This window comes from Heliconius melpomene, chromosome 10 (genome assembly GCF_056956725.1).
Source record: "Heliconius melpomene rosina isolate 202511_hmr_F chromosome 10, ASM5695672v1, whole genome shotgun sequence".
NCBI classification, from domain to species: Eukaryota; Metazoa; Arthropoda; class Insecta; order Lepidoptera; family Nymphalidae; genus Heliconius; species Heliconius melpomene.
In genome coordinates, this window is record NC_140398.1 from 12,312,898 (window position 1) to 12,329,722 (window position 16,825).

General features: G+C 33.5%; 1 protein-coding gene across 4 annotated transcripts in view; it reads right to left on the bottom strand.

The window, feature by feature from the left end:
* Positions 1–16,825, bottom strand: part of grh (grainy head) — a 78,520-nt gene that overhangs the window by 9,282 nt on the left and 52,413 nt on the right. For 2 of the 4 annotated variants that reach the window (XM_085192028.1, XM_085192026.1), the window contains exons 5-8: positions 16,094–16,510; positions 13,682–13,842; positions 9,115–9,277; positions 310–421 (exon numbers count right to left, since the gene is read on the bottom strand). In XM_085192028.1, the coding sequence (XP_085048154.1) occupies positions 310–421; positions 9,115–9,277; positions 13,682–13,842; positions 16,094–16,510 (853 nt within the window). The remainder of the gene's footprint in view (positions 1–309; positions 422–9,114; positions 9,278–13,681; positions 13,843–16,093; positions 16,511–16,825) is intronic. The other 2 variants (XM_085192027.1, XM_085192029.1) reach the window with 2 other exon arrangements.

The following is a 16,825-nucleotide window of genomic DNA, read 5'->3' on the forward strand; positions in this document are numbered from 1 at the left end:
CGGTAATTAGGTCCTGCGTGCCGCCTCCGAGCCCGCCGCACGCAACCTCTGCCTGCCTCTGCCTGCCTGTACCTCGACTACAGCCGTGTCGCCTCGACTACTTTTATACAAATAACTTACTTCCATACATATATTAATAAGCTACTGCTTTACGCATATTTCTAGTTAAAACATAATTATAAAAATTACATATTATTTATCAGTATAATAAATAATGTACTTACTAAAGAATACTTTCACGTTTTTACATTTAAACGTTTATGACATGAACGCTTTGAGAATTACAATAATATAATAAGTATAACTTACCAGCATCAAGTATCCTCTGCTTTACAGAATGCTGTCTTCCATGCCAGAACTGCCATGCTTTTATTTCATCTTCTGGTGATTTCTCTTCCCGGAACATGAGCATTACAACGCTCTGTAAAAATAATAAGTCTATAGTATACATACTTTAAGTTTAAAATATATATAGTGAAGAAAATATTTGACAGTAATAAAAGTATAATATAAAATAATATTTTTTACATATTTAAGAAATAAAATTTTATATATGGACACTACCTACTTTCATTATTATTTACGAATAAAGATTTTTTGGCCTATAGTTTAGAAAATTGGAAATTGTTTTAACATTAGAAATAAAAATTGTGATAACCGCATAAAATGGTGATATTATAACTAAGAGGAATCTTCATCAAGATCGTTTTAGAAATGTTTTAATTTATTTATTGTCATCTTTTAAACTTATTACATAGGATTTTTTAAACAAAAAAAAATACTAAATATATACAAATGTACATAAGATACAAATGAGTGATATATTTCTGTACAGATGTTCGGTGAAATATGCTGTTAGAACGATTTCTACAGACAGGTTAGAAAATTAAGTGAAAAAGAAATGGTTTATGCCAGGCGTGGTGCCAGGCGGGCCATATAGGGCTAACGACGAGAAAGCACCTTCGATCGCCGTCTCTGATTGATGTATCGGTGCGTTGTTCGATGACGGTCGGCCGCACCCTACTCTTCTACACCACAGCCATTTACGTACAATACAGTATTATAAATACATGTCGTATTCGAAACGAAATATTCTTTTTATTATGATGCAATACAAACTTTATATTTTGCGAAAAAAAAGTTCTATTAGAGAACATAAATATACATATACATACACGGCTGTATAGAGTAGGTATCGGGATATGCAAATCGTTTATTATCTTTCGCTGCAATTAAATACATAAGGACCCGTGCTTACAGTGTTAGCAACGGGCAATAAACACAATATTTTACTGTGAGTGGATGAATTTATAAGTAATTTGTGCCGGCGAATAGTTCTACGTTTCAATAAGGGGGACACGGGCTTTCTCCGTAGATCGAGGAACGCGTAAACTCAACGGAACCACGCATACTAATAGATACTCCAAGTGTAAAATTATAACGGTGTATCCCACCTCTGCGTAAACACATTGCGTCGATATTAATAAATATAAACATTTACTGCTTTATAAGAATTCCTAAGATACAAGTATTTCGGATTATACATAATGCATATATAACTGTACATACTATACCGCCGGACGCTTATTCTGTTGTGTTATTAAAATATCATTTTTATGGTTATTGCCATATCATTCTTTTAGTACGTTTAAGTTAGGTAGGTAATTATTATTATATAAACAACTTTGTAGAATAATATAAATATCAACCTCGAATAAATGATTCATAATACTAGACAAGTAATTTAGAGCCAGACTGGTAATGCTTTACGTAATTTACTATCTATTTTAAAGTTGCGATTGATAATGAACAATGTCGCTATTGTCGCCCGACAGAGATACATTACTACAATCAACGATCTTAAACGTCTGAATTAGGCAACAATTACACAAGCCTCGGTTTAAACAAGTCGCTATCAAATGTAAAAACAATTATTCCTATTATTTAAAAAAAAAAAAAATTATTGATTTTTGAAACAATTTAAATATTAACCATATAACTATATTTATTAGTTGTAAAATTTCAAATATAGGTACAATAACATAATTTTATAATAAATACATTTTGAAAGTTTCACAACAGTTTTAATATTTTCGGACCAGTTACTTCCATCTTTTCGGTACGTCAATTAATTAATCGAATGTATCGACATTCGACCCGATTTCAGGAGCCCAACTTCGGTTGACAATCTGACTTATCTGATTAAGCACGCTTTCTCTTGCCTCCGCGCGTATGTCGCACACGACTGACCGAGTGCTCGTGAGTGCCCGAGTTCGGTTGCTACTTGCTATAGCCGCCTCCAAAGCTATTTCATCACTCAATTTAAATAAATAACCATATTAGGTATAATTATTTAGGACAATTTTACTCTCAATCATTAATAGATGCCGTTTGTTTTTTTTTTTCAATATTATTGTGTAAAATACAACGAGTGAGGCCGTCTCGTGGCGGAGCGGCATAATGGTGTGACTGTAACGCGACGGTTGTGGGTTCGATCCCCAATCGAGGAAGTGAAATATTTATTACGCTTATATTTCCATTTATTTCAACCGTATTTATAATCTTAATTGTATATAACGACGTATTGTTGAGCATTTGCAGCTTTAAATCTATACCTAATACATTATAAGTATTTTATATAATCTAACAACAACTGTACCAGAACGAAATTTTACGTATCGCATCATCTACTAACTAATGTGTATGCACATAATAGGCATAACTTATTGAATAATAGGTAGGTTACGCAGTAGCGTAAAACGCTAGTGCACATTTCTTTGTGTTCGCTTTTTGTTACTAGAAGTTTCCTCGTTAGCACTAGTCTCTCGTCAGTCGTCATGCTGTATCACAGAGAATATTATACAGAGGGAACTAGTGTTGAGACACTCCGTTCTCTATTTTCCGCCGAATTTTGGAGGTAATGCGTTTTGAGTGGTGGAACTCTACTTTACCTCGACACCAGAGCGAAGAAATTTAAATATAAATTTACATAACTATTTCCTTTCCTTATGTCGAGATCGAACCCACAATCTCACATTTTTGCCCCTGCGCCACGACTGGCCTCGTCTCTCATCCATCAGCCCTATCTCTTTTATGACAATTATTTATGTTCGCGGCGTACCTAAACTATTTCACTCGCCGTTGAGCTTTATCGATAGCGTAGAAGTAATGCCTCGTTTCGATTTGCTGTATCTGATACGGATATGTCGTTTGTTAAGTGCTCCAATTGTTTGTGCTAGTTGTTCTAACACCCCGGTTATTTGCTTCGAACGTTCTTGCAGTGAATGCCGGTTTCAACACAAATTCTGAACTCAGCAGTGGGTGTAACTGAAGTGCCTTTAGTTATCTTATACGAGTCGATGTTATATATTATGATAATAAAGGTTTTTAGTTGTAAAAATATTTATCTACATAATATTTGTAGGAAGGTTGATCTAATTAGTATCGTTAAATATTAGTTAGGAGCACGCCAGTTGGGGCGCAGGGGCACATAGCAAAGCGCTCAACACGCAATACCTCCAGAAATCGGCAGAAAATGGAGAACAGAATGTTTTGACACTAGGTTCCCTTTGCCTCTCCTGCTGTGTGCGGGAAACAGCTGATATATAATTATATCGCATGCTAACTCGATTGCATTATCAGTAGCAGTCAGTAAGTACAAAACCTCGATTAAATGGAGTGATTCTCGCATCCACCCGGTGTCGGATTAACATCCAAAGTCACGTTGTAGCACTAATCTGCTTAAATGTCGGGAGGAAATGTCAGATTGAAACGTGCAGGGCTCAGGATGAGGTGAGACGGCTTAGAACCACAGTCACTGTAGTAGTCAATGCAATTCCTTTTTCGCAAGAATGTAATGAAATTAAGATAAAGAATCTGCTTATAATAAACAAGAGAAATGTGAAAAAGCGCATTAAAGTAAATACTTTGACTATATATAATACTAGCGGACGCGCGCAGCTTCGCTTGCGTATTTAGGAGTGAATTCTAATAACCCATGAAACATGTGTTCAATGAAATATTTTTCAAATTTTATAAAAATCGGTGGCGATTTAAAGATTTTTCCATACAAACATTCAACCCCTTATTTGCACCCTTAGGGGGAGAATTCTAGAAAACGATGAAAGACGTGTTCAATTAAATACTTTTAAAAATCTAAATTTCAAATTTTATAAAAATTGGTGCCGATTAAAATTTTTTTCCATACAAACTTTGAACCCCTATTTCACCCCTTTAGAGTTAAAATTTTTCAAAATCCCTTCTTAGTGGATGTCCAGATTACGAAAGTAAACATCTGTCCAAATTTCACGTTTCTACGCACAGCGGTTACGGCTGTGCTTGCGTCTTACCTCAGTCAGTGAGGACAAGTCCCTCGTATATATAGATTAATATTAATCTAAGATAAAGTTTGGTTGGTACCTATAGAACAATATTTAGAGATGGATTTCGACTTTGTTACACAATAGGACCAAAAGCGCCTAATGTCATTGATTACGGTCCTCTGTCCGTAACCGATGCTATCGAAGATTGACGCTAAATACGCGCGGGCTGTGACAGTTTCAATATCGAAACAATGACGAACTTTGTGTTATGCAACGCTATTTGCGTCCAGCCAGCTGTGTCTCATTGATGGAATTAAAACTGAGTGAAAGTTAATTTAAATATTTCATATACTTAGTTTATCTTTAATACATTTACATGTTCATTTGGTACGTACAAATACACATACATGGTAAGTACAAATAAAGTATGAAAATTACTGTTATGATCGTAATTCAATGAGTGATTTTAGCATTACGTTAACATTACCGAATAATACGTAATGTTTCGAAAGCATAATAGTTATCGAGTAACGTTACGCGAACCTGAAATCGAATGTGGAAAATTCACGCTCCGTCGAGCGACGCGAGCGTACATACATATAGGTAATAGTGTAAATGGGTGATAACATATAGCAGCATATACAATTAAATGAAAAGAAAATCTTTATAAAACAATATAAATATGATAACCGTCTCTACATTTTTGTCTGTCAACAAAATTGCAACTTCGAAGTAAGCCGAGTCTAAAAAAATTAAATTACTTTCAAAATAAAGAAAGTAACAAAAAGTGCATTATTCAAGATCCAGCGAGGACCAAGTCATTACTCACTGTTTCTATATAGTGAGTAAGTTACTTTTTATTATATATCATTATTAAGTTACTGAAGTTACGATGAACGTTAAATTTAAACCAAAGTAAGTCATTTTTTATATTTACAAAATGATTTATTCGCTATTTTTCCTCTTAACTATTCTTGCTAAAAATATGCAAATTAAAAGTTAAATAACTAAAGTCACGTATAAATAATCAATTAATAATCATTATAAGTTTCATACCTTAGCCTAGGGAACAGGGGGCACCTCGAGCGGAGCAGCGCAATTCGGATAAGGGTGCAAGTTTAATTGAGACATACTCGTACTACTACATGTGATTGATTGCTAACATGATCGGCATCTTCTAATTATTAATGAATGATATATGCTAATTTTAAAGTTAAAGTTTATTGTATTATATTATTTAGTCAATCTTTTTATTAAAAACATTCCACACGAATGCACCCTGTGAGAAATATTCGATCTGTCTCATATGACGGCCCTTCACTTGCCGGCGTCCACGATGTCGGCCGAGACGCGTGTAGGTACATCGGTAGGGTATGTTCGTTCTGAACGTCGACCGTTATAATCCCTCATCAAGCGTAACATGTTAAGTGTAAAAGGCATCATTAACGATTGCCTTAAAAAGTTTAACCGGAGCAATCATTAAAATCGCAAAATATGGCAAAAAAATAAATAAAACAACGGCAGAGCTGGTTACACGAGTCCCTGTTTTTACGAAAGTGAACAACACAATAAGAGTAGTGTACGTACATTATGAAAAATAAAGGCAAAATAGCGCTAATATTTGTACCTACGCTACACCTGGGTTTTATTAATGTTGTTATTAGTTTAACACATCTTAAATTCCTAATTAATTTAAAAAAATGTAGCAGAACACTTACAGAAAATCGATTTTAATTATTAATGTCTCTCACGTATTGGTATAGAAAAAGAAGACAGATAAAAAAACGCAATATTTATTTAATAAAATTCAACCTAAAAACAATATTCGAAATTCAAAAAGAGCTGACAAGATACTTTAAAGGTATTCAATGGCGTGCCTCTGCGTTTAAATGACATTACTATAAATACTTTCAATAACTGTATGCCATATGAGGGGTTATTTAATATTAAGTATATAAATTAATTAAGAGGATAATTTTAATTTTATGCAAATACAATTCAATATGCTGGTGTGTAATAATAGTACCCTGTTACGGTTAAAAATTAAAAACACACTAGGGACCTGAGATGATGCGGCGGATGATGATGATTAATTGCCACATATTTCTATGATAGATCTTTTTTTACAAAACTGATCTACTACACAAAGAAGTACTTGTGTGCATAAGACGTTATGCAGCGAACAAAGAGAATATTTTAAAATGATATTTGTCATGCCAAATTCAAATGCAAATAGCTCTCCCAGCAAGTATAGCGTGCGAACATCTCAACAAGAACTTAGAGTATGTATGTAATGTACTTGATACAGTTAAATGATACTTAATTAAGTGCAAAATTTCCAATACAAGTATGGAATGGACGGAAATCGCAAGATAGATGATATCTCGGGAAGGTAAAATTCAGACACTGGCGGTACAAACTCGTAATTACAGTCTCGCCTTGCACGGCTAACCAACAACGCGGGTAACCAAATCTCTCTTTTTTTTCTCATATTCATATTATCCTCAACCGCTTAGTGGCACGCAAAATATATTTGTAGGAAATTTGAAGGTGTCAGCCAGGGAGTATAACAAGTGATCTTAACTAACATTATATATGACATGGCAATAGTTGTTATGATTTAGGTAATGCAAATACAGGTTATCGAATCTTGTGTACATATTTTTTTTTTCAGCTTAACGCTGTATTTCACACTTTCCGCCACGACTGGCCTCATATATAACGGGCCATCACTTACTTTCATATAAAAATATGTTAATAACAAAAAATCTAGTATGTTTCATTTAAACATAACATAAATTATGTTATCATAATACAGTAAGGTTATTGTTTATAGAAAACTAGTATCCAAAGAGCGATCCGAGCTCTAGCGGCGGTCATTGTGTTCCTATATGGCGAATGTCAAAAGCGTCGTCTTAATTATCGGGTGCGGCCATACAATGCGGACCCGATCGCGGCGAGATAAGCGCTCTATATCTATCCAAGTGGTATTGAATGCGCCGGACTCGCGGACCACTTACTGCCTTAATAATAACTTCAAACGTATGTCGCATTGTATTTCTGATTATTTCGATCTAAGCCTATTCAATAGAGATAAGCCATGTTTCCATGTTGCTTGCAACCTAAACAAAACTAAGCGACGTAAATAAGATAATATTCCTGATGTATTATTTATTAATAACATAGTGAAAACAAAAGGGGTAATAATGTATCTGGTTAGTGCAAGTTAATTCTAAGTTCACATCATTAGAAAAACCTAGGTAATTCCATTTTAAACAATGCTATGTTTAATTTTTACTATTCATGTAACAGGAATAACCTGATCGAAAAAGCCTGCTTTTCTAGTTTCTCAAGATATTCTAATAAATTGTTAATTTAATGCAATTTTATTGTACCATCATCTCATTTATTATATCACTTTTCTAGGGAAGTACAATTCCACGGGATTTCCGATTTACTTAGCAAGAAATATGAAGGTTGTTTAACCATAATGATTTGTCTATTGTTGTCTACTTTTAATTGTTTCCCCACGATTATGAAAATAATAGTTTTCCATCACGCTAGATATGTATCATCCATAAATGTCAATACTACCAAAGCGAAGTTATTATTACTAATCAAGCATCATTATTACATTAATGGAATGTGATATATTTAGACAACGATATTTTTATTAAAATGAAAAACATATATGGTAGCGAAATTTCATTAATTGTATACTGAGATAATTGTCACCTTGAAAATTAATAAAAATACTATAAAAAATGAAGCTTTAGAAGGAGAACATGAAACATTAACCGAGAGTTGCGTGCAATGAAACCTACACGAGGATCTTGCGGTCACCAACTTGTTGGAACTGGGCAATAGCAATAACAAAAGCAATATATTTTTAAATAAATACAACTTTCATTACATTACAGAATATTAAATAGATTCCGATGTCTTTGTGCATATTGCAATAATCTTGTATATTTTATTTGCATTTAAAAGGAAATACAAATTAAATAGAGTCGTTATGGGAACATATATATGTGTGTGTGTTTTACGATTGGTCGTGTCTCTAAAGTACGTGGTTGAGCTTTCTAAGGTCTGAAGTAAACATCCGGTCAGTAACCGTTAACTTACGGCGCGCTGCAGCTAAATCAAACATATACAAATCCCCGGTAACGCCGTTGATTACCAATAATTAATTTCGTCTAACACAACTTTGCGAAAAATCTGTTTTATATGTATAAAACCTATTAAAAATATTTTTTTGAGGTATATAATAGAATTTCCTTTTAAATAACATTACCTATATGAATCAAGAAATTTTGAAATGTGAACATATTGTAAATAGATAATAAATATTTCAACGGCTGCATTTAAATAAATATACTTTATATAATATCTAATTGTAGCTCAGTTGGCCTAATACCATTTTAGATTTATTTACCATCAGGTTTTGTGTTCAATTTTGTACTAGATGATATCACTATATTTTTTTTCACTATGAACCGAGTTCCGTAATACAAGGAACGGCGTTAGGATTTGCTATCTACTAAAGAAGATGAATCTAAATACTAACCTAACTAAAGAAGATGCGTAATGATAATAAATATATATTTATCAACGGCCAAATTGATTAATATATATAAATGTCGGTTCAGAGAAATATATGGACGTCGTTATATACGTACTCGTACATATATGCGTTGATACTTTTATAAATATTTAATAATGAACCTTTAGACACACATCATTTTGACTATTACATTAATCATGTTAGAAATGCATCCGGTCGTTTACTTACCTTAACAGTTTGATTCTTAAGTGGTTTGTCCGGATCATGGACGTACTCCAGAGTGATGCCATAGAACTGGCCCTTATTGATATACGTTATACGATCGTCTTCACGTCTCTGTGAACTGCTACTCGCCGTTTCCAGGTGATATTTGAATCCATACGGTGAAAACCTATGAAAGAAATGTAAATCATTAAATTTTTCTAGTATTTCTTTGTGTACAATTAATATTAATATAGTTAATATAATATGTATGTTTAAAAGAGTATATTTAATTACGATAACATGTAGAGCAGATTGTATAACTGTGTAAATGCTTTGTAATTTGTAACAATTTACAAAAGTGGCAAACTTCTTTGATGTTATCTACAGCTATATAGTCTCGACAGTGAATTTTTCCATGAAGTAAAGTAATAAAATGTGCAAAAAGTGGAAATCTTAATTGCATAGTGAGTGAAGCTTGTCACCAGCATCGTTACATAAAAGCGTTGAAATCCAGTTCGTTGCGCACATTAAAAAACGACGTTTTCTAGTGATTTCCTGCGTTCGGGATCAACGGAAGGAAAATCTCTCTAATTTAGCTTTATGCGTTGCGTGCTGTGGCTCGTTAACAACCGCGCGTGACTCTAGCGACACGGAGACACGATTCAAAGCGCACCTCGACATCTTGTCGTCGCCGATCTCGACCCACGCCCGGACAAATTCACGCACCTCTGCAAATATACAGCGAAACCAGGAAATAGCAAACGTCATTATCAGACCACTCCATTGTAGCACGCCTTCACTTCGACTCTTACTTACGACTTTTACTTGTGTAACGAGATAAACAGCCATAAATCGTTATAGAATATTTAATCCACAAATAAATCTCTTTGTGGAATGTAGATAGAATTGATTTCGCCTTAATATTCGATTTGAAGACCGACTATTACTTAAAGCCTATTGAAAACAATTTGGTAAACAGTTCTGCTGATGCTAGCGATTCGAAGCGAGCATGAGCTGATAAAGTCGACGTAATGCAAACTCAGCGGACATTGACGGATCGGCCGCAACGGTTCTCGCCTATCTGATTTAGTCAAGTTATTTCAAATGTTATTTTCTTTTTTAAAATATCTCAGTACCTATGTAATTTTAAATGATAATAAATACGCACTACGTATTCTGAAGTATAAATTACAACTATACTTTTTTATCTATGAATACATAGGTACTATAATTTTGTCTTCGAAGATCGATATCGAGGGTCGATATCAGTAAATTTACATTGGTTAAATAACATAAAATGTAATCAATTCCTCTGAAGTGTTACAATTTTTTTAAAATAGTCATTGAATAATTGAATTGAATTCATACGATATTAAAAAATAATATTACCAAGAAATACATTTATATGTTTTCTCAATAATAAATAACGTATTGTTTTCGAATGAGCTTCATTACAAATTTCAGCAGCACAGCATCCGAAAAAAGGGACTTCCTGCGTGAAGACGAGAGACCTTTCATGAATAAATCAATCGTTGAGGCGCGGAAATTGATGAGTGCGCAAAAAGCCTTGGAACGTAGCGACAACAAAGTGACGGCAGTAAAAACGCGAGCCGTGATAAGGCGACGTACGACGTCCCGCGGAGTCTGCGATGCGCCACCAAATTAGATGCGCATAAATCTGACCCTCTATGCTTACAATACTATTATTGACCACCATTCTTTGTGCCACAAACACCTTGTTACCAGAGATGTGTTTTACGATACCGTACTATTAACTGAATATATTAACTTCCTACGTATTTTTAAGAATGTCAAATAATATAAACGATTAATGCTTGTTTCTCGTCTATGGCCAGTTATTAATTGATAGGAATTTACATATTTTACTTATTATTTATTTAGTAAACGACTTCTGAACTTAAATATTTTATTAACCTTTGATATTAGTGATATACCTTATTATAATTTAAAACTAAGGTTTTTCTTGTTGCTAAACATTAATACAATTTATTGATCAATTATATTAAAATATTTGTATTATAAAATTGAAAAATAATTAAATTGTTTCTTTTATCAATCTTAACTTTTAATTGATATGTCTAAATTAAATGATGATAATTATTATAAATAACTGCCTGCCTATACACTTTTTTTTCAGCTTTACACTGTATCCCGCATGAGAACCTTGCGTTCACCACTTACCACCGAATTTTCGAGGTATTGCGGGAGCGAAGTAATAAAAATAATTCATTCCCCGAGTGGAAATCGAACTCACAATCTGATTTACAGTCGTACGTTTGCGCCATTGCCTCAATATATTAACAAGTATTTTGTATAATGACAAAATTGCAAATGATAAAGTACATTAGTCTATTTTCAATAATGTTATGGTAATTTACAAAATAAATGTTAAGACTCTTTATATGGAGGAAAGTGCGTGCACGTCCATCGGATCAATCGCTGATGGAAATTGAAGGACCATTGTGCTCCTCGACTCGGATACCGATAATGATAAAATATTCCGTGAGCCACATACAGTCTTTAAACAAAAAGTACACGTATTTCGTTATATCTTTTTTTTTCAGTTTTACAGTTTTCATTAAATTTTTCCCGATTTTTCCCATTTTATATTTTTGATTACAATTGATTGAAAAAAAAAACTATTTAGAACTACAAATGATATGATTGCGTGCATGTTATTGTAAGTGGGTACTTCCCATTGCCTTATATTAGAATTTGCGCTAAGAATTTATCAAGATCAGATACACGAAGAGTCCAATAGATTAAGGTCAATAATGTGTGGCGTGTGTGTATAACATATGGGGCCGTGGCAAAGTGTGACTGTAAACGCGACTGGTTGTGGGTTCGATACTCAGGCGAGCCAATAAAATATTTACTTAAATTTATATTTTCATTTCTTTGCTCTGGTGCCTAGGCAAAGCGCGGCGTTGATTTCCGCCACTGAACACGCAATGCCTCCAGAATTCCGCGGAAAGTGGGGGACGGAATGTTCTCATGCGGGATAAAGCGTGAACAGCGGAACACAAGGTATTTATAAAGTAGGTCTACCTCTATAAAACATAACAAGCCAATGGTTCTAGATGAAGACGTAAATAATGTATTCATTAAGTTTGTATTGCCTTTGTTTAATGGTTGTATGTACCGATAATTACAAATGTAAACATTAACTGTATTTTAGGGGCTACTAGCAACCATCTCGGTTTGAATGATAAGTAAAAAGACAAACACATTTAAAGATGATGTCTTAATATAACATTTAGGTGGTGAGAGTATACGAGTAGTTCTGTAGAACTAAATAATACATACAATCGTTTGAGTTTTTTTGGGCCAAATGCAAGCAAGTAATTATCGAGATAGTAATGCTAATGCACTTATCATGTTGACGACTGTTTCCGGTGAGTCGTACAAGACGTTTTCGTATCGAAACGTAATGCTAAAATTTAATTTATAAGTTTTATAACAAAAATACTTAGTATACATTTTTTTATTTTAAACTTATAAATCTTAAACTAATACAATAAATATTAAAATTATTCAATTTAATATTTTTACCATGTCTAATATAAAATATTATATATTTAAACTGTGATACTTACATAGTTTATAACGCCTTCCTTGGTATGAGCCAACGTGGAAATAAAATATTTATCATTATTCAATAGTTACCAAATAAGGTGCGTGCAAAGCGATCGTTACTGGATTCCGATAGCATATTAAATCACTAGACAGTAATATTCCTTCTCAATTGAGAGAAATTCTAAGCAAATATATCAGTAGGTATACGAGAGTGGGTATTCTGAGAAATCGAAATACACGTTTTTCGAATAAGAATTTAGTAAACGTCACATAAAAATACCTTGACGGTTAGCGGAATCTAGTTTTAGTCAAGTTAAAAATTTTAATCAAAAATCTATTAATGAAGCAGTCATAGTATGTTTAAGGCCATACGATAAAACTTTCGCGGTAGCAGTAGAATTAATTAATGAAGTCGTAAAAGTAAAATATATATGAATAAGAAATCAGAATCTAGAATTTGAAAAACATTGATGTATTTATAAAGAATAAATTGTAAATAATCGTTCATAATTACAGCTATATTAGATGTAAATTCATCAAAACAATTGCTTGTACTTACATATTAATTTATGTTATATCAATCGAATATTCTGTATAGGTACTTGTAAAACTAGTAAAAATAGTTTTTTTACAAGGCAATTAAGTTTTAGAAAAAGGAAATTGTCAATTAACACACACTTTCTGTTGTATTCAACTATCACGAAATTTAACTTAGCACCTTCCATACAAACAAGCTGCTAGAATTGAATAGCGAGAGAATAGGTATGGCTGTATTTGGAAGTATATGAAAAGTAATGTTTAAATACAAATATTTGGATGTGTTGAAGTATTACTTATATTACCGTTAGGTTAATATAGTTTATTTGTTTTGAAATTTTCTTATTTGAACAGACTTTTCATTCTTTTAATCTATTTGTATATCATATTTTATAAAAAAAATTGTTTATCGTATAATTCGTGTGTAATACAGTAAAGATTGGTCATTGGTACTTACAATTTAGCGATTTGAATTTTATCTGCATCATTCTGGCGGCCGAAGTCGTGCCAAGGGCGCGTACGAGGTGGTTGTGCAGGGGAGTGATGCGCCGAGGGGGTGCCTCGTCCATCCTCACCGACGCCAGGTTGCTGGCATATTACTGTGTACTCGAACGACTGCTTAGAACATTAAAGAAATATCGTTTTCCATATCATTCATACCGTGTAACATTATGAATAAAATTAATATCTACGAACATTCACGACCGCATAATTGGAATTTTATAAGAAATCTTATTTTCTTTATTTATTATCTTCTTAATCTTATGTTCCAATATGTTTAATATGGTATTACAGGCATAAGTCATCAGTTATGATATTTATGATTTCTTCAACTGTGCTTTTGATTTACTTAATTTATGTCATTTCTTACTAATATTGATATATAGATGATTATATAGTTGTATAAATTTACAAACACCGCTAGGTGTGTTCCTATTTATTTAACTGTCATAACTTAGAATGTAATCAAAGGTTCATTGTGCATGTAATGTTCATTTGAAATTAATAAATTAATGCTATATTTCTAAAATTATATTTGGTATATTTTAGTTCCTATCGTTTTTTCGATCGATCCACGGTGTCATTCGTTCTATGGCCATAGATAATTACTATTTTATAAAATAAAGCTAATGAAATATATACATACAAGTAGCCAACTAAATATATATCAATATCAATTTAAATTTAGCTAAAGATCATCACCGTGACACGTGTATCAAACTTTGCATAATTATCTGAACAGGTTGATAGAGGTACGGATACCATAAATATATACAAACGATCTCCGTTTAGTAACAACTGAGGAAGTTAACTGATCAAAGTTTAAAGTTATATATTTATTACTTCTTACTATATATAAGTAATTTACTTTTTCGTAATTTTTAGAAATAGACAAGAGTGGTAGTTTGTTATTGATGATGTCTTGTAATACTATTCTTTTATTTCATGCAATATATTTTATAATATAAAAAATACTTTGACAAATTCCAATTGGATTTATTATTACAAAATAATAAGAATTTATAAGTTTTTAATTATTAATAATTATATTTTAAAATTTTTGATTCCACAATATTCATAAATATATAAATTAATAAATAATAACCTAACTAAATTCCTTACCCACATGATAATTAATAAAACTAGTGGTTTCACGTACCTACCACATACCTCTTTATATATTGTAATATGATTTTTTTAAGTTGTACACATAATAAATAAAACTATAAATTACCTATAATTTATGTAAATTGTTTTAGCAAATTTTACAAACTCGCTTAGTTCACGAGGTAAAAATAATATCGCTATTATCGTTAATTTAATTTAAACATTTAATATACCTATATGTAAGTATATAAAAGACATAAAAATTTTAAGAGGAATTTAATATTTAAAGCGTTTGTTGATTTCATGTTTCCAATAGAACAAATATCCAATTACGCAGTACTTGTGTTCGTAGATATTCATTTTATTTGCAACACAATGAAAGATAAAATAATTAGATTGACAACGGCTACCAGCTCGTGAGTGCCACACCTTAAAATGGCAAGTCCTTCAAGCGCACTTAATTCTAAGACTGATTATACAGGAGTTGTGTCAATTTGTTATTTTAAAATATGCTAAGTTATAGCTTGAAAACAAATGAAAACTGTTCCTTGTTGTCTTATATTAGTCACGTCAGGTCTATTGTTTGTATCTAAGTGTTCGCATGGCATCAATGAAGATCTATACAATTATATAATGTTGACGTAATATATCATTTGAATCATCGTCATTTGTTCTAATAGAGTCAAATTGTTATTATATTAGCATTATTTCTATGCAATCCAATTAGCTTAATGCTAATCATCTATTCACTAAAGTAGACCTTAGTTTTATTATATGTATGTCGCTAATATTTAAAGTATCATTTAATTTTATTTTACATTTCTACTTTTCCTTCTTAATCTAAATAATATGAAATTGCATAAAAATTGTATTGGTATAGTACCTACTATATGTATGTACTAATATATATAGGTTAAATGTGAAGAGATGTACTCAACAGATAATAGATAAGAGCGCGGGAGGGCTTCGTTGCTAAGTCTCTACCATTTTGTGATAGTCCACATTTTAGATAGAAAATATCTAAATAGACAACAGTGATCCTGACAAGTGTTGATAATACTATAGTAATGAATTATTGTGAAAATAAGTAAGGAACTGCCTTAAAAGCTACGAGATATCATAGTCTTCACTATATGTTTTGAAGTGTTCCTATAACCTTCATTATGTTAAATTTGGTACTAATTTTAAATAAAATGTGTGTGTGCATGTGTGTTATAAGTGAAGCCCGCCCGCCCGCGCCCTTTACTCTCGTTGGACCGACCTGCTGAACGGTGGTGTGATCACGGGGTGTAACAGCATCAGCTCCGATGCCGCTGTCTGGAGACGGCAGATCCACAGTTAGACCAGCAGCAGCAATTACACTCTTGCTATGGTAGCGAGGGGCCGAGTACCGATCCCCGAAAGCCGATGCTGAGGCTGACTCGGTGTCACTGTAAGGTGGTGCAGCCCTCTGCTGGTAGCTGTCACCAACGAAGTATTCACGATAGTAGGGCTCGCTGGCAAAGGAGCCCGTCTGGCGTGGATATTGCTCGCCATAGGGTGTGGGGCTGGGTGTGCCTGGAGGTGCAAACATTTGCGCTGCATACATTGCCGCGTCCGGCAGAAGCGAACCAGCCGAGGACGCCCGTGATGGTACCGGAGACGGCGATGCTGCTTCACCAGGCTCGCCGACCGCCACCTGCGGACACACGCGTCTGTTACACGCGTTCTCCCACGACAGTTGTCCGCTTCGCAAAGTCGACGCGTACATACCGCGTCAAGACACAGTAACTGTTTCGAATACACTAAGTCGGTCTATAACACAATCACGATACGAGAATAATAAATCCAGTTTGTCCGTGTAGTCCTGCGGTTCACCTGCGACATGCACTGGGCGGGCAGCGCTGGCCGGCCGTGCCAGGGCGCGGGCGGGCGCGGTTAGTGGGGCTCGAGCGAGGCGCTCGGCACATCGTACGCTGACTGCGATCAATGATACATGGATAACCGGTAAGGA